We start from the raw sequence: 24,750 nt of genomic DNA on the forward strand, positions 1-24,750 counted from the left end.
ATTGATATATTTTTCTAATTTTTAAAGATAATTTTTTTACTTGCTGAAAAATGCTGAAAATTAGGGGTATAGTTCCCACCACAAAACTATATGGAAATAAACTTATTTCCCTTTGATCTTAGATTATGTTATAGATAAAATATATAGCTATAACACTCAAAAATAAAAAGTGGCTCTAGACCTATGTTTTGTCTTTTATAACAATTCAAGTTTTAACTCACCTGAAATCAATAGTTTTCATCTCCCACCACATTTTTCAAAACAAATCTATTCTAACCAAAATAAAAATTATTAATTCTTGAAGATGACTCTCTCTTGTAGTACCTCATATGATTTTTAAATTTTTTTGGTATAATTTAATATTTTTTCCTTTCTCGAAATTGGCATCTTCTCGAGTGTTAAAATATGTACTTGTAGACTTTTTTAATTACAATATACTATATCTAATTAAAACATTATAAACTCTATATGATAATATTCTTAACTTTGAGCTTTATTAAATGGTATTTATATGCTATTACAAAAATATCATAAAAAATAGCAAGAGTTATTGAAGCACGAATTTTTTGAAATAATTTTATTTTTTTAGTAATTGGATACAAACTAGTATAAAACATGCATTTAATAGACATTTCCTATTGAAAAATTGTGAGCCCATATATAACTTAGCTAGAATGAATTTGTCTAGATCAAATGTTTGAATAAAATTAATTTTTAGATAGAAATACTATAATTTAGTCGTTTTGATAAGTCAGCCTGAAAGGTGGCACAACTTTGTACTTTTAGGTATTGTAAAAGTTTCTTATCTCCTCTAGGGAACCAATTATCTCTTCTCCCATAAAATTCCAACACTTTTGAAAAAATGAGTAAGGAACACGTCAGGCTCAGATGATTTATTCAAGCACATTTGATCAATGAATTTTCCAATTTATTCTTTGATAATTTTACCAATGGTTCTATTTTGATCAAAATTATTTAATCTTGGAATATTTTTGATGTAGGAGCATCTTGGGTGTAAGAGAAATCTCACATCACCCAAAAATATTTCCTTTTTGTATCTTGAATAAGGGTTGTCTCAATGCAGAGTTATTATTTCTTGAGGCTTGCTTCTTAGTAAGTTAGTCAGATGAGCTTAGAATGTGCTAATTTTAGAGGTGGATATTCATCTTGGATATATTAGTCTACCAATTGAGGCATAGTGCCATATCTTGAGTATTCATGGATTTATTGTGGATTTTTGGTGTGCAATTTTGCTATAAAAACTTTAGGCTCACTATTGAAGACCTTAGAGGCCTAACATGGGCTCTAAAATTGGGTTCAATGGAGCTTACACAAGTCAATCCTTGTAGATCAGAAGTTGAGGATTCTAAAAAGTGGTTATAATAGCCAATCAGAGCAACAATTCAAAAGTTATGGCCTTCCAAAGTTTGGTAAACCAAATTTCCAAAATAAGTGTCAAAGGTGTATTAGGCCAACTCTATATGTAATTTTAGAGTTAATTGGTCTCAAGGGTTAGGGTTTGATGTCCACAAACTTCCCAGGTAGTGTAAAAATACCTATTTAAGGAATGCCTATACATTTTCTAGGATAATATTGGATGATAGTTCACAACTCTATGTTGGAAATTATTGTAAGGAAGACACCCATGTGGGTTTGCATATTGTATTTCAAAAGTTTGTAATTCTGCATTTGCACCAATAATATGAAGCACATATTTTGCTCTTGTAAATTGTTGTTATTTCTTTGTCTTTGTTTTGTGTTTATGGTATTAAGGGGAGCACCCTTCACCAATTTTCAAATTTTTAATCTTGGCCAACTTGACTCTTGATCCGTCCTTGTTATTAAGGATATTCATAAAGAAACCTACCATGTTAGATGAGATAATTATGGGATCCTCTAAAGTTATACCATCTATATTCTTAAATTTTGCCATTTTTTTAACAAATCTTTTTTGTTTGGTGTTGTTATGAAGGAACTTTGTGCTTCAATCTCTTTCTTCTAGCCAAGTTTCTTAAGATTTTGTCTCTAGGACATTTCCTCTTTAGATAGTTTTCTAATTCTTCTTTAGATTCAAAAATATTCCCAAAATGTTCTTTGTTCCATTGGAGTAATTTAATTTAAATTTAATTATCTTAAGATTTTTAACTACTTGATATATTTTGGATCCAGAGACCTCAACCATATTCCACCATTCCTAAATCCTAACTAATAAGGAATCATCTTTGAGCCACATTTGCTTGAATTTGGAAGGGCATCTTTTAAGGTCCGTGTCTATTAAGATTTTTAAAAGGGCTAGGTTGTATCCAAGTCTAAGATTGACAATGTCTTAGTTTACAAGGTGGAATTAAATTCAATCATGCTTCCTTGAAGGAAGAATCTATCTAGTCCATCTATTGGCTAACTAAAACCTTTTCTTCTATTATTCCATGTAAAAGCCTTATGCTTAGTTTCTATTTTCATAAGTTATTATTTATTAACCTAACATAGGAAATGTTTTGACAACTACCCCATTTCTATGAGTCTCTCAAAATAGCAATGCCCACACACACCCCCCCCCCCCCCCCAAGTAATGATTAGTTGGGAGTTGACTGTAGGTACTAGTTAATCTCAATCCAAATTCTTCTTTCATTATTATTTTAAATAGGACCATAAAATTTATCGAAAGAAATTTTAAATTATTTTTTATACTAGAAATTTGGTAGCTAATACAATTATTTTCAATCCTATCTAGATGAAGAGAAATTGCCCTTGGATTCCAAATAATAGCTAAAAATTTAGATGCCTCTATTGTTAGGCTACAAAAAAATTCTCTAAGCCCTACTTAGCTCTTAAATATAGTTAATCCATTTATATCAAGCTTGGTCTCTTGAATTTGCAATAAGTTTGGTTTGGATTTACTAATATAATGCTTTAGTAAGTCTTAGGGTCATTTAGAGCCCTAACATTCCATATTAAGATCACCATTTCTCCTTGGGAAGGATCTTCCCCTTTATTATATTAGCTTGGTTTCTCCTCCACCCTTACCATCTTTGTTTCTTACTTCAAGCAATAGCTTTCTACCTCTTTATATATATAAGGTATCCAAATCCCCATCAATTTGGTCAATGTCCATAACATTAGCTTGTTTATCTAGATTAATTAAATCTTTTGTCAAATTATCCTTTGAGAAATTATCCCCATCGAATTCTAGAAGTTTCTATACTAGAAATTATTTTTGGAAATTTATCCCTTCCACAACCATTAGTTCCTTGGTGAATTTATTAATGAGATCATCTATAAGGGTATCACATAATTGTTGGAAGTTTATCCAACTTTAATATTTTGAGGTAGGGTTTCCCTCATCTCTTCTAAAACATCCATGCTAGGGTTATCATTTAACTGCAAATCTAGTTGTGGAGGAGAGTTGTCAAATTCTCAATCCTTAGGAGAGGTCATGGAACCCTTAGAGTCTTTAGTTAAACAAGACTCCAAATAAGGATTAGTTTCCATACATACATTAAAATTCTCATCAACCTCCTCCTCTCTCTCTCTCTCTCTCTCACACACACACACACACACTAACATAGAAATTTTCATAATAATTGGGGATTTTAGATTATACCCCTCCCCATCAACTCTAAATTCTGCTTCTTCTAGGACAAGATCCAAGTTTTTTTGAAGTTATAAATTGAAACATTAGCAAGAGGGTTGAGGTTTTTATTTGGAATTTTAAAACTCCCTTTGTTCTAATTAAATTGGATTATTATATTATTTTATAGATTGGTTTGACCCAATCCATTTTTCTTCATTTTTGGGAGCTAGATCTCCTATAGATACATGCATTAGGAGAATTCAGATAGCCCCTTGATATAGTTATGGGTGTAAACAATAGATAGATTAATTAGTTATAAGATCAATTAGCTTGATTTTTGTTTATTCCAAATTTTTAACATTTGTAGAATAAATAAGTTCTCTTTGAGACCTTCAAAGATTTGTAATAGATCCCCGATCCTGTTTAAAATATGACTACGAAGAAATTCAATGAGAATATAGGGAATCATAACCCATTTGAGAGATTTCATAATCCTACTTTATTCAAGGGATGTCATTTGAATGGAATCATAAACCTACTTTATTCAATCAGCTTGTTTTTTATTTATTCCAAATCCTAAATTAACTAAAAATTTTACCTTTGTAGAAAAAACAAGTTCTCTTTGAGACCTTAAAAGACTCCCAATAGATCCTCGATCCTTGTTAAAATATGACTATGAAGAAATTCAATAGGGAGATAGGGAATCATAACCCATTTGAGAGATTTCATCTTGTGGAAATTTTTAGGATAAAAATTTGGAGACCATTCAAAGAATTTCAAATGACATCCCTCGAAGAAAGTAGGGTTTCCATTCAATAACTTATCTCTTAGAGATAAATCTATGCAATCAATAAAGAACAAGTCCCATTCAAAGATATAAATACTTCCTAGCCACCAAAAGAGGCCTTCAACTATTGTTCAATATAATAAAAAAAGCTCGTTGGGCTACACTATTTTGCAAAAAGACCATTTTTCTCTTACAATACTTCCAAAGGCCTTCCAAATAGTCATTATTAAGAATTAGTGTTTGTATTTCATTCATAATAGGGGAATGAATATCTCCATGGACCAACGAGACTAATGAATGAAATCTCTCTAATAGGGCACCTCCCAAACTTTCGAATACCTTATTGTGGAGACCTTGATTGAAACAATGATTGATGAAGATGCCACTTAACTAGAGGAGCCTTAGTGTTGAAAAAAACTATGTGCCCTAATGGAGTATTATTAGCTCTTATCACAAGTTTTGATGGCTCATTAGAGATAGGAATAATCCACATCTCTGTGTTGTCACCTGTTAGGGTTTACTTTTTCCTTCGACCTTCAACCCTGTGCCATCCTTCATCAATAAATTTTCCACATCTAATGACATTATTTTGATTAGAGTTAGGTTTTGATGGCTTTACTTTACCATTCTTTTCTTTATTGATGAAGCCATACATATCAAACCATTCTATTGCTTGGGAAAATCTACATGGAGTTTTAAAAAAAAAAAAAAAAAAAAAAAAAAAAAACCTGCATACCATCTCTAGGCTCTTTGTTTGCCAAGAGAAAAAAAGAATTTTTGCAGTGGATAGGATTGTGATTCACACATTTTGTCTTCCTAAAAAAGAATTCCTACCTTTTGACCCTAGAAGTAAACAATGTGATAGTTGTCAAGTTCATAGATTTCGCTAAGGGCATAACCATTCTTGTATTAACAATCTCTATTTTATATTAATAATTATATTAGAACATAATAAAGAATATTTATAAGAATAGTGGATATTTATATCATTTTAAAAATTTGTTAATGTAAAAAAAGTATTTTTAGAGAAAATACTACAATAATAATAATAAAATTCACTTTAAAAGATTTATAGTTTGAACTTATTTTCAATATTCATGATAGAAACATATCTTCACAAAAAACATATAAATAAACACTTCAATTTTTAAGATTTAGGATAGAAATATTAGTTTTACAACAAAAAATGTAATAAATAAATAAATAATAATAAATGAAATTTATTTTATTTTTTATTCTTCTTAAAAATAATTCTAAAAATACATATTTAATAATACTTATTTCATAAATATATTATGCTTTATTTTAGATAATATATAATCTTTTACAAAAATGATATCTTTTATACTTGTTTTAACTATATTTTTCAAATTGTGATATAGCTATCAGGGTTTAATTATGTAGTTTTGAGTCAAATTCATTAACCATGTTTCATAAGTAGTAATTTAACATGAATCCCTCTCTCATGAGAATAAATGGAACACTTAGCACTCATTGGATCTAGGTGATGATATCACAATTTAACTTGCTATGAAAATATCTCCTACTTATATTTTTCAAAATATAGGTACATGTGTGATACTTTTTCTTCTTAGATATATATTTTATCGTAGTTAGATTGGATACAATCCTCTTTATTTAATGTTCCATTACAATTATATTCAATTTGTTTATATTTTAAAATTGAATTATTTACATTTTACATTATTATTACTAATTAAGCCGATAGGCTTTCTTTTGTGAGAATCACAATAGACGGAAAACAATTGGATGCCGCGAAACTGTCGGACACCGGTAATAATTTAATCTGGCCGATGAAGCATAGTCTGACCATTTCGTCGTGGTCAATGGTCCGATAGAGGAACTTTGCTTGCCGATATATTCGAGTTTGCCCAGATCAACCCATCTATTCTGAACTGCCACGGAGCTGATTCTTTTTTAACTGATGCAATTCCGTCTAGACTTTCAATTCTAACAGTACTGAATTTCAAAGGTAGTCTCACGACTATACCATTTCAATCAATTTTTTAGTTTCATTTTCATTTGCTGTCACCATTTTTTGCTTCCTTTGTGGATGCCATAAGAATTGGATTTCTGAGTTAATCTTGCTTTTTCATACTAGTAAATGTCTCTAACGTATTTCCATTTTCATGAATATGGATGAATTCCTTAAGAACACCTAGACAGCGAAGGAAAGCCAAGCAATGGCTGCGGCTATGGGGACAACATCGGAGGGGGGAAATGGGGGATATTACTGTATAGTATGATGCAATCTCATAAACCAAATATAACGAGTTCCTGTATTATTGTAATCTTGTGTAGTTTTGTTTTTTGCAGCTATGTCGGGAAATTGATTATTCTGAGCCCATCTTATTTTCCCAAGCATTTCTGCTTCAATTTTTAGACATGGAAAAGAAAGAAGGAATATAGATTAGTACTTATTAAACTTATAAGATTTTCACAATCCATGAATGCACATGATGCTTTTCACTACAAAGCTTACATCGTGACAGTCTATTTGGCAGTTTTGAGAATAGGTATAACAATATTCAGTGATGATGTTTTCAATGTTTTAGACATAAAATATAATTCAAATTTTTGACTCAAAAAATCTCACAATCTTTTCCCAAATTAATGTAATGTAGAATTTTGATTCACAAACTCACCAAGTCTTCACTAGAAAATGGAGAAGATATGGAGCAAAAAAAGCACAAATTTCTCCTGTGATAAACACAAGAGACTTGAACTTTGGAGAAAACTTTGCTAATCGTCCAATCCTACATTAATGCACTTGAAGCAGAGTTTACAAAATAGTTCGATTTCACAACAAAACCAACAAAGTATATTTTTTTTGACTGGTAAAATCTACCAATGGCAAAAATAATGGGCATGATTTCGAGGACAATGCATAGGTAAACAAGAGGAATGGAACAAAGAACAAGGAGTCTCGCAGGTATTCTACAATGAAATCTCAAGCACTACAGAGAGGTGGGTTTTTTCTAGGTTCTCTAGCAAAAACACTATTCAAAAGACATTTAATGAGACGTTCAAGACTTCTACATGATTGAATGCAAAAATTATGGTAGAACTATCCATTACACAACATGGATGGGAATTCTCTAGCATAAATATAGCTTGATACGTGTGGCAATTATATGAGAAAATGCATCAACTCTTGAAAATGTATCCTTATACTTTGATAGCCTTCTCGGAACCCAAAATTAGCAATGGATGTGGGACAGGTTTTGCACCTGTCAATCAATCCCATTCGATCTAACGTTTCAAAAAAATTCAACATAGTTTTTCGCTCAAACTAAACTAAAATAAATGTAGAAAATAAACGTAGATAAATGTAGAAAATAAACGTAGATGAGTGATGGAATTGGAATAAGAATAAGAAGGAAGAGGAGGAGGAGGAGAAAGAAAAGAGTGGAAGATGAGGAGGAGGATGAGAATACGAAGGAGAATACTGAAGATGAGGAGGAGGAGAAAAGAACAGGGTAGGAGTTGAATACAAAGTAAAATAAAATAATGATATTGTAATTTATAATATATTTACAAGAGCATGAGCAAGAGGAGGAGGAAACTGAGAGGACGAGGAGAAAGGAAAGACTAAAAGAATAAGTAGGAGCAAAACAAAAAAGCATAAAATGAAAATAAGTCATTGATTGACAGAAGTAGAAGCATGAGTAATGAGTAGAAGAAAACATAAAATGAAAATAAGTCATTGATTGAGAGAAGTAGGAGCATGAGTAGAAGAAAATGTAACAGAAGAAGATGATGGAGACGCTGGAGGAGGGGGAGAGAATGAGAGGAAATTGCCTTACATATGAGTGGCAATCTATTGGTTACTTTGACTTTTGCTAAAACATCATGCATGCTGATTTCATATTATGTTTGAAAGATCATTAAAAGAATTAATATCACTTGAACTAGGGTATTCTTTGTAACTATTTAGAAAATTGGCTAAAACCTTGCACTATTTGATGCAAGTGCTAGTAAATAGAAATTTTACATTATGTAACTTTGTTTCACTACTATTCAACTATACAAGCTCGGTATCATAAGCCTATCCATTCTATATGAAATACTTTTAGAATTAGAAATAATATGAAAAACATCGGAGCACCCTTGTTTGCCTCCATGAGCCCCCCCGACTCTACATGAAATACTTCCTCCTTACATATGTGTTGGCAAAACAAATCATGGTGAGATTTTCCTCATGGCGAGAGACTTCTCGGTGAGTAAAGGTGATCAACATGCAAGTTAAAAAGTGGGAGAGAAAACGCTTGTTTGAAAGGAGGGGGGCCGTATGAAAGGGCGAAATTAAGCCCCGCTTCAACGTCTATTTTTTTCAAAATTTCAAAGCCCCAGTATTAAATGGTAAAGCGGATCGAGGGTTAAGCATAATAAACACAACGACTATAATAGCAGTAGGCAAGGGTTTTGACTCCGGCATTCATTTAAGCCATGGAAGAGGCAGCCCTTACCCAGAACGAAAGCGAGGGATCAACTTGTGAGCAGCTCACACAGGCCTGCTCAAGGCTATCCATTCAAAACTCCAACGAGTAAATGTTTTATCTATTTTGTTTTTTTAAGATTGTAGGGCATCTGGACTTCCAGTTGCCCTTCTTTAATGTCTTTATTTGGTTGATTATAATTGAGGGGTATTTCCTTTTATCTTTACTTTCATTTTCATTTTATTTGCTTGGTGTTTCAAGCAGAATTTCATCGCATATTTCCTTGCGGTAAAACACCTTACCGCACTTCTCCGAATGATATTTTCACCGTTTCTTCTGCAATATGATTTTTTTTGTAATTTTTCGTTTGCAAGGATTCTCTTACTAAACGCAGAACTAGCAACTCCAGGAGGTCAATCCCATTCCTTTAGGGACTTAGTATTCCAAGCCCCTACTGTTTTAATCCGTATCTCTTCGCTTGACGAGCACCTGTTTAAATATCAAACGCAGGGCGGACAAGCAATATAGCTCAGTTTTTCATCACTGCACGCACCAAAAGGCCAATCGCTTTTCTGTTTCTCATCATTTAACCTGTGGTGCCCATTTGTCTTATTTTGATTCCTGATTGTTTCTTCTTCCCGCTTGGATCAATTATTGATCCTTACTTATGTTTTGTACACAAAACAGGGATGGGGGCTACGAATCTGGCGATGATGTTACAGAATGCGTAGATCCGGAAACACCCTCATTAAATGAAAATGATGAGAAAGATTATTCGGAAGTTGCAACGCTCATTGAAGGTTGGTAAAAAGTTCTCCTCACTAAGATTTATATTTCCAGGTGTTTATTTTTAAATTTTAACTGTTAAACGGTATCATAAGTATTATTTATAAGAGCTATATCAAACTATTGTGAGAATTCATCCTGTTAGAGGTGATTGCAATTTGATAGACTTTATTCTTGTCATACAGAGAAGTATGATTAGTTTTCTTCTGTTGATTTTCTATCAACCACTAAGCACACTTTTACCCCTAGAGAATTCTTCTTTTGGTTGGAAGATAGCAATTCTCAAACTGCTGTTGTTTCTTATTAAGGATTTTTAGTTTCAGGAATGGCTGTAACATATCCTGATTGCAAACAATGTGGCGGTGCGAGACTTGTCATTCTGGAAATGGTTGCCTATGTTTATAAATAAGAGTTAGACCAAATTGCATTTCAATTTTGTCACTGGGAAGTCTGTGTACGGATGTTGGAATAGTGTCATCATCCAGGTGACAGTAAGGATTCTGTAATAGTTCTAGTTCTAGTGCTGGATAGAAGAACTACATAGCATACCAAATTGGATATGGAAGTTTTGGCGTAGACTGTACAGAGCAGATTCGTTATATATATATATATATATATATATATTAGTATATATATTTTTTGTATTAGATATTGTGATAATGAAAATAGAAACAGCAAAATTACAGAAAACTTTCCTAAGAAGATAGCTAAGACAGTCAATCAGCTCTGCTTTTGTTGGACCTAACTTCATCAAATTGGAGTTCCTGTTCGAGTTGAAGTTGTTCTTGGCCCCTGGGTGTTCTTTTTGCCTCTTTGCTTTACATGGTTATGCTTTTTCATTGTATTTTTTCTGATGCTCCATGAGCTCTGAGTGAAACATAGGATTAGTTGTTGTTGTATGCCCAGGTGTGTTCATAGCGAACCTCCCATCTATTCACTGTTACAATTCCATATCCTTAGAAGCTTGAGTAATTTAATGTTTGAGATTTTCATGGTCATTGTGACTTGCTTTTTGCAAAGCCTCAATATTAAAAACTTCATTCTTTCTCACCTTCCAAATAAACCAATACAAAACATATTGCATATTTCTTTTGCAAAGAAACATACAAAGAAGATGTGTTTAATAGATTCTGATTTCTACAAATATAGCAGATTGGATCAGCATCATGCTGCTGCTTGCATGACAGCCTATTCAACAACAACTTCCATCTGGAGCAGCTCTTTTTAGGCTCTCGGCAATGAGGCCAACGATTTTTGAAGTGTTTGTACCATATCGTGCTATGTAGTTGAAGATCCCGACATCTATTAATATATTCAAAAATATCAGATTTGTTTGCCAACTGATTACAAATATCCTATGCCTTAATTTTGTTAAGTTAGGAATCATCATTCCATTTAAAACTCATTATTGATCATTATCAGCAATACGTTGAACAAGAAAACTAAAATAGTTGCATGCATGGTTAAGATCAGTAAATGTTCTTCAGTTAGATGAACGAATATTAAATTTACAAATAAGAGTTCGCCTTTCAATGATTTAGCCATTATTAATAATATCACTATAACAATTAATGCCAAGGTGACTCCATTTTTTTGCAGAACATCCCTGGAGGAGGGCTAAGATCTTATTGCTACTACAAAAGTTACTGTTATCAATATCATAATGAGTTCTGTTAGTAAACAGTTTTTCTCATAAATGTTCATATGTAAAAACAGAGAAAAAGAATGTAAACTAACAAATGAATTCCTATAGAAGAGGCTAAGGAATTCTCTGCTTAAAGTTTCTTCAATGAAAACAGGCACAGCTACCTTTATTACAATGAGAATTTTTTGATCTAAGGACTCAACAGAATCACCTTTTCAGAAAACAATCTGCTGAAAGTGTTGAATCAACTTATTTTATCTCATCAATACAAAACAAACTTTTATGCAAAAGAACCACTCGATTTTAATTATCAAGATTATCCACATAGTTGAAAATTAAACCATCAAGCAGGCAAATTCGATAAAGTTAACTTCTCACAACATCCCAAGTTCTGAATTGACAATTTCAAAACCAATAATAGACATAGCCAAAAGCTTAAATAGTATATTTAGAAATACTGATTTAAATAGGCAGATAATAGTATCCACTTACAAAGCCTTTAACCATAAATCAAACTGTAGAGTTTTGTTGTATCTGTAGAATTCTGAAATGCTACTTCTAAACTTGGAATAAAACCACAAACAAAAGTAGTTTTGCCTATCGATCTGCTGGAGAATTCTAACCCCTATCCATACTAATTATTACATATATATAGGCATGGGGCTGGACTACTGCCAAAATTACCCCGCCAGGAGTTAATTGTCTTTTGGTTAAAATAACTGCTAACTTGAAATGCAAGAAAAGCAAAATGGCAAAAGAAAATATAACTAAGCGATTAAGTGTAACTGCTTGTCTTAATCAGGTAGCGCTGTCTCCATTGGCCACGCCTTTTGCCATTTTCCACGTTTCATAGGCAGTCAAAAAGGCTGAGATAACGGATTGATGTGACAAACCAATTTAGGCGAACCTTTGCTTCCAGATTTCTTTCATCTTCTTCAGTTCAACAACCTTTTCTTCATGCATTTCCAAGTGCTTTAGATTGATGATTAACATAGCCTCAGTATGCGCCACGTTAGAAAAGTCTTGCTTAGCTGGTGCCTTCTTGTCTTGCCATTCTTGAAACTTCTTCTGAATCTCTTTGATTATCTCATCCGATTGGGCAACAGAGTCGTCTTCTTTTCCCATGAACTATTTGGCAAACCATTTAAGGTCATTTTGAATAATCTCATGTATAACTTTAAGTTCTTGCAATGCCTCTTTAATTTCAGTTACTCCTTGTGCCAGTGCTTTCATTCCTCCATTCGATGCAATCTTTGATGACATATAGGGCCTTTTCGTCTAGACCAGCTACGGGGCATTTAGCTTGGAACTTCTATAAACCGAATTCTTGCACATCCTCTAACCACATTACCACCTTTGCCCAATTATTCTTCTCTTTTTCATATCCTTCGTTGCTTGCCTCCACCCTTTTAGCAATGTTCGATATTTCCTTCGAGGCATGGTCCAAGTGACCTATGTGCTTTACGGTGTCATGCAGAACATCCTGAACCCATTCACCTGCTATTTTCACTACCGCTTTGCACTTATGCAGATTCTCCAATGATTGTTGATTAGTCACAGTGGACACATCAATGATCGTTGACATTTCACTGATTGGCCTTGCTTCAGGGTAAAGGATAGCATTAATATATTGCGCCATGTTTTTGATTGTTTCCTTCATTTCTTGCTTATCCTGTCCATCTTTCCATACTCTGTGTGCGATCTTTTTATTAGATGCTTCAAAGAATTCCACGTCTACTTCGCGATTCCCTTTTCCCAGGTCAACCTTTGTTATCTGGTAGTCTTGAGGAACCACGAAATCATGTAAGCTTCCATCTGGCGGTGTAGCTATCTTTGCTGCCCAATGTCTTGAATTCTTATCAAAATTAATCCTTGCCTCAGTTCTGGCTTTCGTTACTTTAGGTGTCTTACCAAGACACTTACTAACCAAATCATCAATTGGCATGGATATTGGGACTATGCTCCTTTTCTTCTCCATTGATGTCTCTAACCATTTAGGTGTAGCCTGATCTTTTTCTGTAGTAGGGGAGCATTTGACCAAGGTGAGGCTACTCTCCTGGCCTTCGGTAGTCACTGACAAGTTCTAGGATTCAGGTACATTATCCGCCATAGGTGGGTCTTCTGCTACCTCCAGGTCGACGGTTATGGTGTTCTTACTTCTGATGATTGATGCCTTCTTTGTGCTTGAATGGGTTACCCTCTTGATCTTTGGAGTTGCCTCTCGAACTTGAAGCTGAAGTGGTTCAGGAATTGCTTCAACTTCAACTTCAACCGGACCTGCAACAGGATCAGGAACACCTCCATTAGTTTGCTTTTTGGGAGTCTTTTTATCTTTGCTTTTTGAAAACTTCCCAGAAAGGTCTGGAGTAGCCATTGCCTTTAATTTTATCCACTTAGCGGTTCTAGCTATTACATCTTTAGTACGAGCATAGACATCATTTTCTTCCCTTTTTCCCCAGCCAATTTCAGGAATGGGCATGCATTCGATCTGGTCAATATAAAATTGATCAAGCACTTCTTCAGAATCTTCATCTTTTAATCCATAAGTATCTAACTCCACATTAAACATAATGATCTACTTAATGGTTAGGCGTGACCACAGTCTTTTCCTTCAAATTCATTAAGGCAATTTGCCCAAAAATCTTCTAACTGTGGGGAGTGAACCAGGGATACTGCATTCTTAACATTGTTTCTGACAAAGCCAGTATAGTCAAAATCTAACCGAGAAATGAAAGGCTTAAAGCATAAGCGGGTTAATGGTTTTGATGCCAATATAGCTTCTTTCAGACTAGGGCATCTATAGTGTCCAATCTCAATAGGGAAGAATACTGAAGAAGATCTTTTTGAAATCTGAAAAGGCTCAACCACAGAAACAAATTGCCTACATATCTCAGATAACACTACAGAGTCTGAACAATAACGTGGTAACTTTAAAGGTTCATCAGAAAAACCACCCACTCTGATATATGTAAACCTGGGGAATTGAATGTAGAAGCAACCATAGATTTGCACAACCTGCATAGCTTCTTCTGACATCCTATCATTCTCCCGACCTTGGAGTTCAAATACCAATTTCCCTAGAAAGAAATCATTTACCTTTTTAAACTCTTGGCATAATGTAGTTTCTTGAAGATCACTGTAATACTGGTAGATGGGCATGTCATCAATCCAAGGTGTATGTGGAAGATTCTCCCATTCCTTAGATGCTGCTAGGATGTAAATTAGATAAGAAGACAAGAAAAATGGACCACAATTGTTAACAGCTATTAAACCCCTATGCAGGTTTTCTGCTATCAAGTCAGACCAATCAATGAACTTAATTCCTTCAACGATCTTCTGTATGAAAAAGTACATCCATGACTCCCAATGGAATGCATGCTCATTTCCCTTAATCCTATTCAGCAGAAGAACAATGTCTACGATTTCTTTTATAAAATGCTCAATAGTCAATGGCTTAGGCAATCTAGAACCTCCCTCTGCTGGTTTCAAAAGCCAGGACTGAGCTATCTTGTTATCATAGCTGCTTTTGTTTTCAGCATATAAGCGCTTAGCTTCTTCAAACGTCCATGGCTCATAGGGTTCCTTGTGAGGAATCCTAAAGGCCGAATAGACATTGGTTCTATTGATTTTAACAATCACTTCCCTTGAGACTTTCTTAATGCACTTAGAAATAGGGTCATAATGGCTTGCACATTTGAGGACGAGTTTTGGGTATGTGATTGCAGTGGGAAAAGCGGCGGCTTCTAATAACCCACTATCAACTAGCCTCTGGTAAATAGGGCTTGACTGGGTGTTTTTGGCTTGTTCAATAACATTAGATAAATTTTTATTTACCAAAAATGTATCATGAATTTTAGGCAGTGAACTGAGCAAATATGGTTTCTCTAACTTGGGCATTTTAGGATGGAAAAGCGTCATGATTGCTAAGAAAGACAGGTTTACAAGATACGGCTTGAAATATCTCAAAACAAAGCAAGCACAATTGAAATGCAAAGGGTTATGGAAATGCACTTACAGTTTGACAGAGACACAGCCTGCAATTCGCCCTTCTTACCCAATAGTGTTGGAATTTCTTTGGAGAAAGTGGAATGAGTGGGAAAGGCTAAAATGAATGCATTTAAGGAATGATTTGTACAGAAGATCGCAGGACAGATTTGGCAAGTAAGTGCAATAATTACTTATTCATGTGACATGCATTGGAAAAGACACCGCGTGTGCTTTGTTTCAAATACTCCATCAAATTCGCACGTTTCCTGTTATGCTAAGTGATCATGAAATGACAATTTTAGCCCTTAATCAAATCTTTCTGTATCCGAACACGTACTGCCTTAAACCCCTTCACTTATAACTTCGCATGTCTTGGGAAGTGCTATATTGGGACCCACCTTGGTTTGGCTCGAAAATTTGAAACCTGCATACAACTATCATTAGTGTGCAAAATCAACACTGAAGTTGAAGTTGAAGTTTTGGGTGATCGGGTTTCAACTTCTACTTCAACTTTACTAAGGCCGACTCGAGGAAAGAAACTGGACTTGACATATGAAGACTGACGCAGACTCGAACTTGAAGTTGAAGTAAACTAAAACTTCAAGTTCAACTTCAAGAGAAGAAGACTAGGGACCGAAACATACTAGGGTGCGAGAAAAATATAAGCGCTAACAAGTTCCCATGCTTTCCACAAACTCATTAAGTTGGATGGATTAAATGAGATCCAAGGATGAAAGCCCTTGCCTTTAGAACCTTCCTTTGTCCTTCAAAAGCCTTAATGATCCATTTTTCAGCAAGGGCTATTCTTTGCAGCCTAAGGTTTATAAGATCTAATCCCCTATCTCCCCTACTCATGTAACACCACTCCTAATTGACCAAATGCCTCTTCTTTTGCCCTTTTTCATCTCTGACAATGAGCAATTCCTGATATTTTTGTATTACATTTTCTGATAACTACTAAACTATCAGACTGATGCCTAGTATATATTGTACGATGATAGTATCTTTTGGCAAATGTGTAATCTGCCTCCCATAGTTGAAGCTTGCTTATTCCAATTATCAAATTTCTTTGTGAATTGATTCATGAATCTGGATCGAATCTCAAACCCTGATCCAATTTGTAGTCTGTATGCATGAATCTGGTAAAGTAGTTCAAAAGTGTAATAGGCCTCCAATTTTTTATCTAAGATTTATCTCCTTCTTTGGGCAATAACTTGATTATTCCTTTGTTTATATTCTTCCTATAGTACCTTGTCTCAAGGCTTCATTATACACTCCTAATAGATAATCATTGAAACATTCTATATTGATTTCCGGGAATTCCACAAGCAGCCCCTCACTAGATATTTTGTATAGCAGGAAGGTAAATATAATCAAGTTTTATCCGTTAGTCAGATTCAATAAGATATTACATGATAAGAATTTCTCAAGATACTCAGGCCATTTATGTTTTTTATACATTTGAAGTGGTATTTATGATGAAGAAATAAATATAACTAGCTATAATTTGTTCAAATTATCCAATTTTCTCTTGTTGTTGTTCTTTGGCAAGGTGATACATATTAAATCAATAAGTGTTCTTCAAAATGCTTATATATGAAATGCTCAATTTTTCCTAGGAATTAGGATAAATATTTTAGATACCCTTGATAGTAATTAAATTATATAATGGTACCAGAGGGTAAACTGGACAAGCTAAAAGTGGAACAGTGTAAGCTGTATCTTAGGAAGCATGGGCTAAGATTGTCAGGAAAGAAAGCAGTTCTTATTGAGCGGATTCAGGAGCACCTTGAGTATGTTCATATAGATCAAGCTCCTTCATCCTTCCAATTATTTGACTGGTTATTTAGATAGATCCAAGTTTGCGTAATCTGTGCAAAGTTCTTATCAGTAAGAGTTTAATCTGTTTTATGCATGTTCTTGGATTATTGTCAGGATTAAAGATGGTAGTGGCGAACAAAAATACCCAAAGTCAAGTTTTGTGTTGAACTGTAAAGGTCAGAGGATATAATTTTAAGGTTGTCTTTGGTTTTGTTGATGATATGTCCATTTTGTAGTATGCTTTTGATCTATCTTATACTTTTTCTATGATAAGTTTATTTAGGGCACAACTTGTTGCTTATTTTCCTTATTTTTCAGGTGATGCCTGCAATGGGGACATTGTTATGTTTGAACAGAAAGTATATGAAATGTAAGAGGACCATGTGCACATGAGGAGTTACTTCAGTCATTGTTTCTTTCTTTAGGTGCAAACTGGATTGCTTGTTGCATGACCTGATTGTAAATTTTGTATATCTTGAATTTAGGTATAGTATTGCTTCAAGAAGTGCCACAGGTCCACCTATTGGTACTCGATGTGTTGTGGGGCGAATTGTTAAGGAAAGTTATGGTGCAGCTAAACAGCAACACACTTTTACAGTAAGTTTAGCACTTAGACTGCTTCTATATTTGTGTTCATTCACAATATATGCTTGATGCCTAGCAATATATGCTTGATGCCTAGCAATATATGCTTTTACAGTGAGCTTAGCCCTTTGAGTGTTAGTGCTTAAATATTCGTGTTCATTTATGTATTCTTTGAGTTTTAGCTTTCATTAACCTCTAAATTCCAATTTTTGGTAAATTTGTGAAAAATTAGGGCCCGTTTGGTTGCAGGCATAGGAATGGAGAATATGAATGCAGTATTGGGAATAGGAATGGCTATTCAAAATAACAACTGTTTTTTGGAATGGGTATAAGCTCATTTCAGAGGCAAAATGAGAATATGTATTCTTGTTCCCTATTCCAATTGACGAACCAAACAGAAAATAGAAAAAGTATTCCAAAATTTCTATTCCCATTCCAGCAACCAAACAGCCCCTTAAGGATAAGTACCTCACAATTGTTTCGTACATATTCGTGCGAGCTTAGCACATTGACTGTTAGTGCTTACATATTCATGTCCATTCCTCTATGCTTTGAGGCTTGGCAGTCATTAACCATTAATCTCCAATTTTTAGTAAATCCTTGAAAAATTAAGGATAAGATACATGATTCTTTGTCAAGGATGAAATGTTTGTGCAATGTTTTGAAATTTAGTAATAAGCTTGTTTTTTATGAACGATTCAAGTTTGCAAAATAAGTTTATGATTTATCCTTATTTTCACATGTACAAGTTTCTATATTTGTGTTCAATATAATCAGCTAAATGAATTTTCTGCATTTTTGAAGATAGAAGTTCTTTGGAGCAAAGGTGAGAGGCCTTTGCCCCCGTTGCACCCGCTTCTTATCAAAGGGCGTAATCTCTACAAACTACAAACTGTTCGGCAGGTGAGTATACCTTCTTATTGTCGGGTTTACAGACTTTCAAGATTGTGATTTTCTTATATTCCTGATTCAATGTTTTTAAATGCAGCCATGGCCCAATGAAGAGGATAGAAAGAAAGCACTCAATGAGAAGCATTCTAGAGGATTCCATGCTCGTACTGCTAGAGATTTGAGAGTTCAAATGAAGGAAAACAACAGGCAAGTAAAAACTTTGGTGTGGGTGAGGAATCTAATACTTTATGTTTATTTTAGGTTGTAAGGAATCTTAATGTATTTTCAAGGATGTTTTGTTTAATGATGAGTGCATTTCTTTGTTTTAGTCAAATAGTTCATTTTAGTTATCAATTAGTTGTAGGATTTTCTTCTTTAGTTCAGTGTAATGTAAACACTTTTCTTCTGTTATCATATTCTCTGATTGTTTTTGTTTGTCAATTTAAAATTAGATTATTTGTGATCTTTTATGCTTTGGTTTGCAGTATTTTTTCTTTTACAATACTGCGAATTTTTCCTAGGCATGATTTCAAGGGCTTCTACTTCTTTTAAACTTTGTAAATCTGTAGAATAAATAATTTGATGATAATCTGACATGACTGTCTGTTAAAGAAAATTAGAAATTGAAAGCTTAAGTGTGGATTTTGATTTTCTGACCCATGACATTCATATGACACAACATTCATAAACTATGGACTCCGGAGCATGGAAAATTCTTATTTCAATTAGCACCACACAGCATCACTTAAGTTTTTGTTTTCTGTATCAATTGCATCTTAAGCCAGAAGAGATTAAAACCCAAAAGTAGGCCAATTTGCAAGATACATATCTAATAACCTAAAAAGGGCAGATAAAACAAGTGTGTGAACATAAGTTTGTTTAGGTTCTGTTGACAAAACAAAACCTAAGTTACCGATTCGGATGCGGATTCCGGAAGCGGATACAGGATGCGGGGTTATTTTTTTTTTGGATGCAGATGCGGGAGGAAACGTGTATATATATATATGCAAAGAAATGCAAGAAATGCAAGAAATATCAAATATACTAATATATGTCTATATATATATAACAACTGCGATGAGTATTTAGTATTGAAGACCCAGTAAAGACATGTCTGTGTGAATACTTTTGGTCAAAGATTTTGATTAGCAGCAAATATTAAGAATCATACATCATAAACGAAGCTGTATCTACATACTGTTTAATAATCAAATATTCTAGGCACTAGTAATATCAGAGTTTGGCATTTAAGAAAACAAATATGTATATATATAACAAAGATAAGCAGCGTGTAAATAACATGAATGCTGCAAAGATAAAGAACATGAATGAGTTTTACACTTTTCATGCAGCTGGGCCCGCAGATGCTCCCAGATGCTTCTGGAAGCCCTGCGGATGCTGGCCGGAAGCCACCTGCAGGCTCCCGGATGCGTTTGGAAGCTGGATACCCCGCATCCGTCTGCATCTGATGCGGAAGCCTCTGCATTTCCAGACGAATCGTTATCCTAGAACAAAACTTATAATTGATTCTTGATCAGACAAACCAAAGAACATAATGGACTGTTTATTGCAAATGGTATTCAAAGGAACTAGGAATGTAATTGCAACTCAATTATTTTGGTTTCTTGTAAACAGTGAAAATATTTGTCTCTGCCTTTTGGAGAGGACATGCTCTCTCAATAGCTCTGTATCAATAGTAACATAGTGTCTTATTTTGAATACCATTAAGCAGAAACTCACCTTCTTACCGATAACAACTCCAGTATGGTACTAAAGAGCTGAGAAAAGTGGTATCAAAGTCCATTGGTTCCCCATGAAAACATAGGAACAGATTTATAATTCTCACCAAGAAGTCCTTCTATTACTCATGAAAACAGATTCAGATGTTTCAAATTTTTATTAATACAATTCTGCATAAATTTCACCTCTAACTATAGATACACAGTCTCTCCCTTCCTGTCATAGTTAGACCTTTTATACTGTATTATTATAACATTCTAACATTTTATTCCAGGGATACAAATCACATGTTCTTATTAGAAATTGGCTCTAGGCTATCATCAAAACATTTTCTTGTTTACTGTTTCCATGGAGGGAAAGCTTTAGGAACAGTTAGGTAACAATTTCATGCTTAAGTTGGTGTCCAGGACTGCTAAAAAGCAACTCACACATGCCAATTTGGTTTCTTGAAAATAGTGAAATAGTTTGTTTTTGCCTTTTGGAAAGCACATGCTCTCTAGATTGTTCCCTTTTTGGAGTAACACAATCCCTTATTTAGAACACTAACTGTCAAGTGGACAGTTCACATTTTTGCTTATAGTAAGGCTAGGCTCCCAAGAAGTGTAGAAGGTGGCATCAAAGTATTGTGATGGGTTACTAAGTCCACTGGTTCCTCCATGCAAAAATAATCCAACTCTGACCTGTAACTCTCACCAAACTTTTAACTACTATTAGGAACAGATTCGTATATTTCAATATTGCAGTTCTGCATAAACTCTTCCACCAACTATAGATCACACAGTGACTCTCCTGTCCAGTTAGAGTTGTAACTTGTACACTGTATTGTATTAACACTGCATTCCAGGAATATCAATCACATATTCTGATTGTAAATCATCTCTTGGGTATCATCATACCACACATTCTTGTCCACTGTTTCCATGTAGGAAGCTTCAGGAACAGTTAGGTAGCAATTTCATGATAACTGCTATTAACACGGTGTCCAGGACTGCTAAATAGAAACTCTCACATGCCAATTTGGTTTTAATAAATAGTGAAAATATTTTCTTAGACCTTTTGGAAAGCACATTCCCTCTAGATTACTTCTTTTTTAGATTAACACAATCCTTTTTTAGTGTAACACAATCCTTTATTTAGAATACTATTAAGTAGGTGATTCACATTTTTGCTGATAGTAATTGAAGTAAGGTTTCCAAGAGGTGCAAAACTGGTGTCAAAGTTTTGGGATGGGTGACCGCAAGTCCACTGGCTACTCACAGTATCCGACTTGTAACTCTCACCAAAAGTTCCTTCTATTATTAATTAGGAACAGATTCACATATTTTGCTATTGCAGTTCTGCTTGAATTCCCCTACAAACTATAGAATCATAGATACACAGTGACTCTCCCCTCCAATCAGAGTTACAACTTCTACACTTAATTCCAGGGATACCAATCGTATTTTCTCATTAGAAATTGTCTGTTGCATTTCATCATACCACAAATTCTCATCCATTTTTTCCGTGGAGGAAAGCTACAGGAACAGATAGGCGGCAATTTCATGCTAACAATTCCCAAATAAATAAACTCCCATATTAATGGTCCAGACAGCAACTGCAGTTTCTTTTTGTTTGATATGGCTAAAGAATTGTTTTTGGAACTGGTAAATGTAAGCCTGACATCATCAATAAAATTCTTCAATATCCATTAGTTCCTGCGATCCTTTGTTAATCAGATCAAAGGATTGACTGAATACCCATCCATTTAAAATTTTTTCCTTCTCCGCTCTAAAGTTTTATCAAAGTCCCTTGCTCTCAAAGCTAAAGACTGCCAGATTTATTTGTATCTTCATCAAAAACCAATGCCCAAAAAAGACGTTTGTCCATTTTTTTCTCAAAAGACATGGGTTTCCCTTAGCTTCTTCATTGACATTGACCCTGCCTGGAGATGAAACAAAACCACGGAGGGCTTCTTGATCTCTGCAGAATCAGACTCCTTCACATCAGTTACAAGAATCAGTCTTTGTGAGTAAGTTACAAGAGTCAAAATTAGAAACATTGTTTTGACTGCTTGGTTTGCTAATGAAACTATTTTGTTATGTGCCATTGTTATATTGTCTGATGGAGTTTCCAAACTAATATGTTTACCCAAATAATGGATATTTGTGATATAGCCTTTATATAAGCTCCTCAGTAGTATTTCTGATGTTTGCATTGAATTTCAGATCCTGTCAAGTGACGCATACACAAAGAGAAGCTATTTCAACCTCAAACAAAAATATTGACAAAAAATTTGTGATATAGCCTTTATATAAGCTCCTAAGTAGTATTTCTGATGTTTGCATTGAATTTCAGATCCTGTCAAGTGAAGCATACACAAAGAGAAGCTATTTCAACCTCAAACAAAAATATTGACAAAAAATTTGATAAAAGAACACTTGAGAGAAAGCCACTTGCAGAAGCCAATGACACATCTCTTCCAGTGCCTGTACAATCGGTATCCTCATATGCAGGCAATAGTTTTATTGGGACGCCAAATATTGGATATTCAACTGATAACCGTTCAGCTGTGGGTGTTTTATCCTCAAATACCCTTTCTACATCCAGCAAGGGCTTCATGGGGCATACAAGACAAATATCACGCCTATCTGATGCACCACTTCAGGGGTCAAGGTCAGCACACAGTATTGATGATTATCAAAGAGATCAGCAAATAAAACCATGCAGGCATTTCCTACAGGGCAGATGCCATTTTGGTGAGTGATGTAATTTTTTTCATGATATAATTATGCTCAGATTCAGTCAGAACCAGTATCAACAGGAAAGCAGATGCCAGGAAAATGATGCACAAAGAAGATACAGATACTACTGAAGCTGACTTTCTTTAGCTGGCTATTTTTGTTCTTATTCCTTATTTTGGGGTGGGAGACATTACACTCATACTCATGAATTTATTTGTTTAAAAGGTTATGGAGTACATGCATGCTTATTTGTTCCCACTGTTTGTGTTGTAATGAATGCCCATTTAGCAGCTAAGATAAAATAGACCATTTATTGAGTTGTACCTATATTAGAAGCTTGCTCAATTTGTAGGCAACCTGCTTCATTTTGATAAGCACTGAACTATGACAATTTCAAAATTTGATGAACATAAAGAGCATGGTCTTCAAAACTGAAGTTAAAAAACTTAAGAGTTGGAACATTGTGATTAATCAAAAAATCCAACATGGGTTAAATGGGCCCATCTTTTATAACTTTATTCTTTTATTGGTTTGAGTTGATCCAAAGAGTATGCTTTCATCAACATCATTAGTTGTGCCAAAACATGGGTTGAATCCAAACTTGCTTTATCCTCCACTCTGATTTCAGAGACTAATTAGTAAGTACACACTAAGTATAATATTTTTTTTCTAAGTTGCTGATTCGGGTTTGGGGACGGATTCAGGTTCTAGGTTCGGGTTCGTGTGTTTGGGCAATTTTTTTTCCCATTTGGGTTCGTGGGTGGGTTTGTGAGTATATTTACGCACACACACACACAAGAGAAACATGTATAGTTGCAAAACAAAGTCATTTCACAATTTGAACAATTGTTGCTTGATCATTGATCAATGCCAAATGCCAACGATAAACTTTAAATACTCACTCATTAATCTATCTTCATGATTGTAAAGAAAATTATACATTGAATTACTAAATTGCAAAACATAGACTAGTTCATCAAATAATACATTGAAGTACTAAATTGCAAAATGAAATTGCAAAACAAAGATTAGTTCATCAAATAATAAAGTTTGAAACATGATGGTAGATGACAAGTGTTTAGTATGAGTGTCATGAGAGTCAAATAATTTTTCTCATGCTCTTCATCTTGATGATGGATCACTGTGTGTGATTTGAAACATTGATGCAAAAAACTTCAGACACAATCAAATTCCAGAAGAATTGATATGGAAAGTGTTTAGTAGTTTTTCAATAATCATAGTATCAAATTCCCTTCAAGGGTCAAATGGGTCATCATAAAATGAGGGATCAATGGAACCCAAATTGATTTTCACTAGTCCCATATGTTGCTATATCATCATCCTCCTCAACATAAGTGATTAGATGAGTGAGATGTTTTTTATTAAGTTCCTTTTAGAGTCACATAAGAAAACAATTAAAAAACACTTCAAAGTTGTTTTAGCCCCGGGTTTGTTGTGGGTTCGTTCGGATTTGCTCTAGCAAGGACCTAGATGAATCCATAATCCAAACTAAGGACCTTGCCCGGACCTACAATGAACTCGAGGGCAAATTTGGACCCGTGTGGATCTGGACACAAATCCAGGCAATAGGGGACGAATCCGACTTCTTAGATTTTTTTTGGTGCTTATGGATCAGGAAATTAATCCAAAATTGTTTGGCCCTAAATTGAACAATTTTTTAGTAGGCTTTGATATAAGCTTGTACTGAGATAGGGAATATTGAAAAATGCTATGATTAACAGAGTAGCTAGATTTTT

At 34.3% G+C, this 24,750-nt stretch overlaps 1 protein-coding gene across 2 annotated transcripts; it reads left to right on the plus strand.

Annotated features, from left to right (window-relative positions):
- Positions 1 to 8,547: 8,547 nt before the first annotated feature.
- On the plus strand, positions 8,548 to 23,320 carry LOC149546945 (zinc finger CCCH domain-containing protein 62-like). Of its 2 annotated transcripts, XM_089791445.1 has the most exons (9): positions 8,548 to 8,926; positions 9,506 to 9,618; positions 16,915 to 17,029; positions 17,172 to 17,233; positions 17,376 to 17,427; positions 17,543 to 17,654; positions 18,447 to 18,545; positions 18,631 to 18,740; positions 22,608 to 23,320. In XM_089791445.1, exons 1-9 carry the CDS (start codon positions 8,829 to 8,831, stop codon positions 23,014 to 23,016), a joined length of 1,170 nt encoding a protein of 389 aa, XP_089647571.1. In that variant the 5' UTR covers positions 8,548 to 8,828; the 3' UTR covers positions 23,017 to 23,320. The 2 variants fall into 2 exon arrangements, with proteins under 2 accessions (XP_089647571.1, XP_089647572.1); XM_089791446.1 differs by lacking the exons at positions 16,915 to 17,029; positions 17,172 to 17,233 and having other exon boundaries at positions 8,632 to 8,926.
- Positions 23,321 to 24,750: the final 1,430 nt, after the last annotated feature.

The sequence above is a fragment of the Cupressus sempervirens genome, chromosome 7, assembly GCF_028749045.1.
Source record: "Cupressus sempervirens isolate cs-2001-9-10 chromosome 7, ASM2874904v1, whole genome shotgun sequence".
NCBI lineage: Eukaryota > Viridiplantae > Streptophyta > Pinopsida > Cupressales > Cupressaceae > Cupressus > Cupressus sempervirens.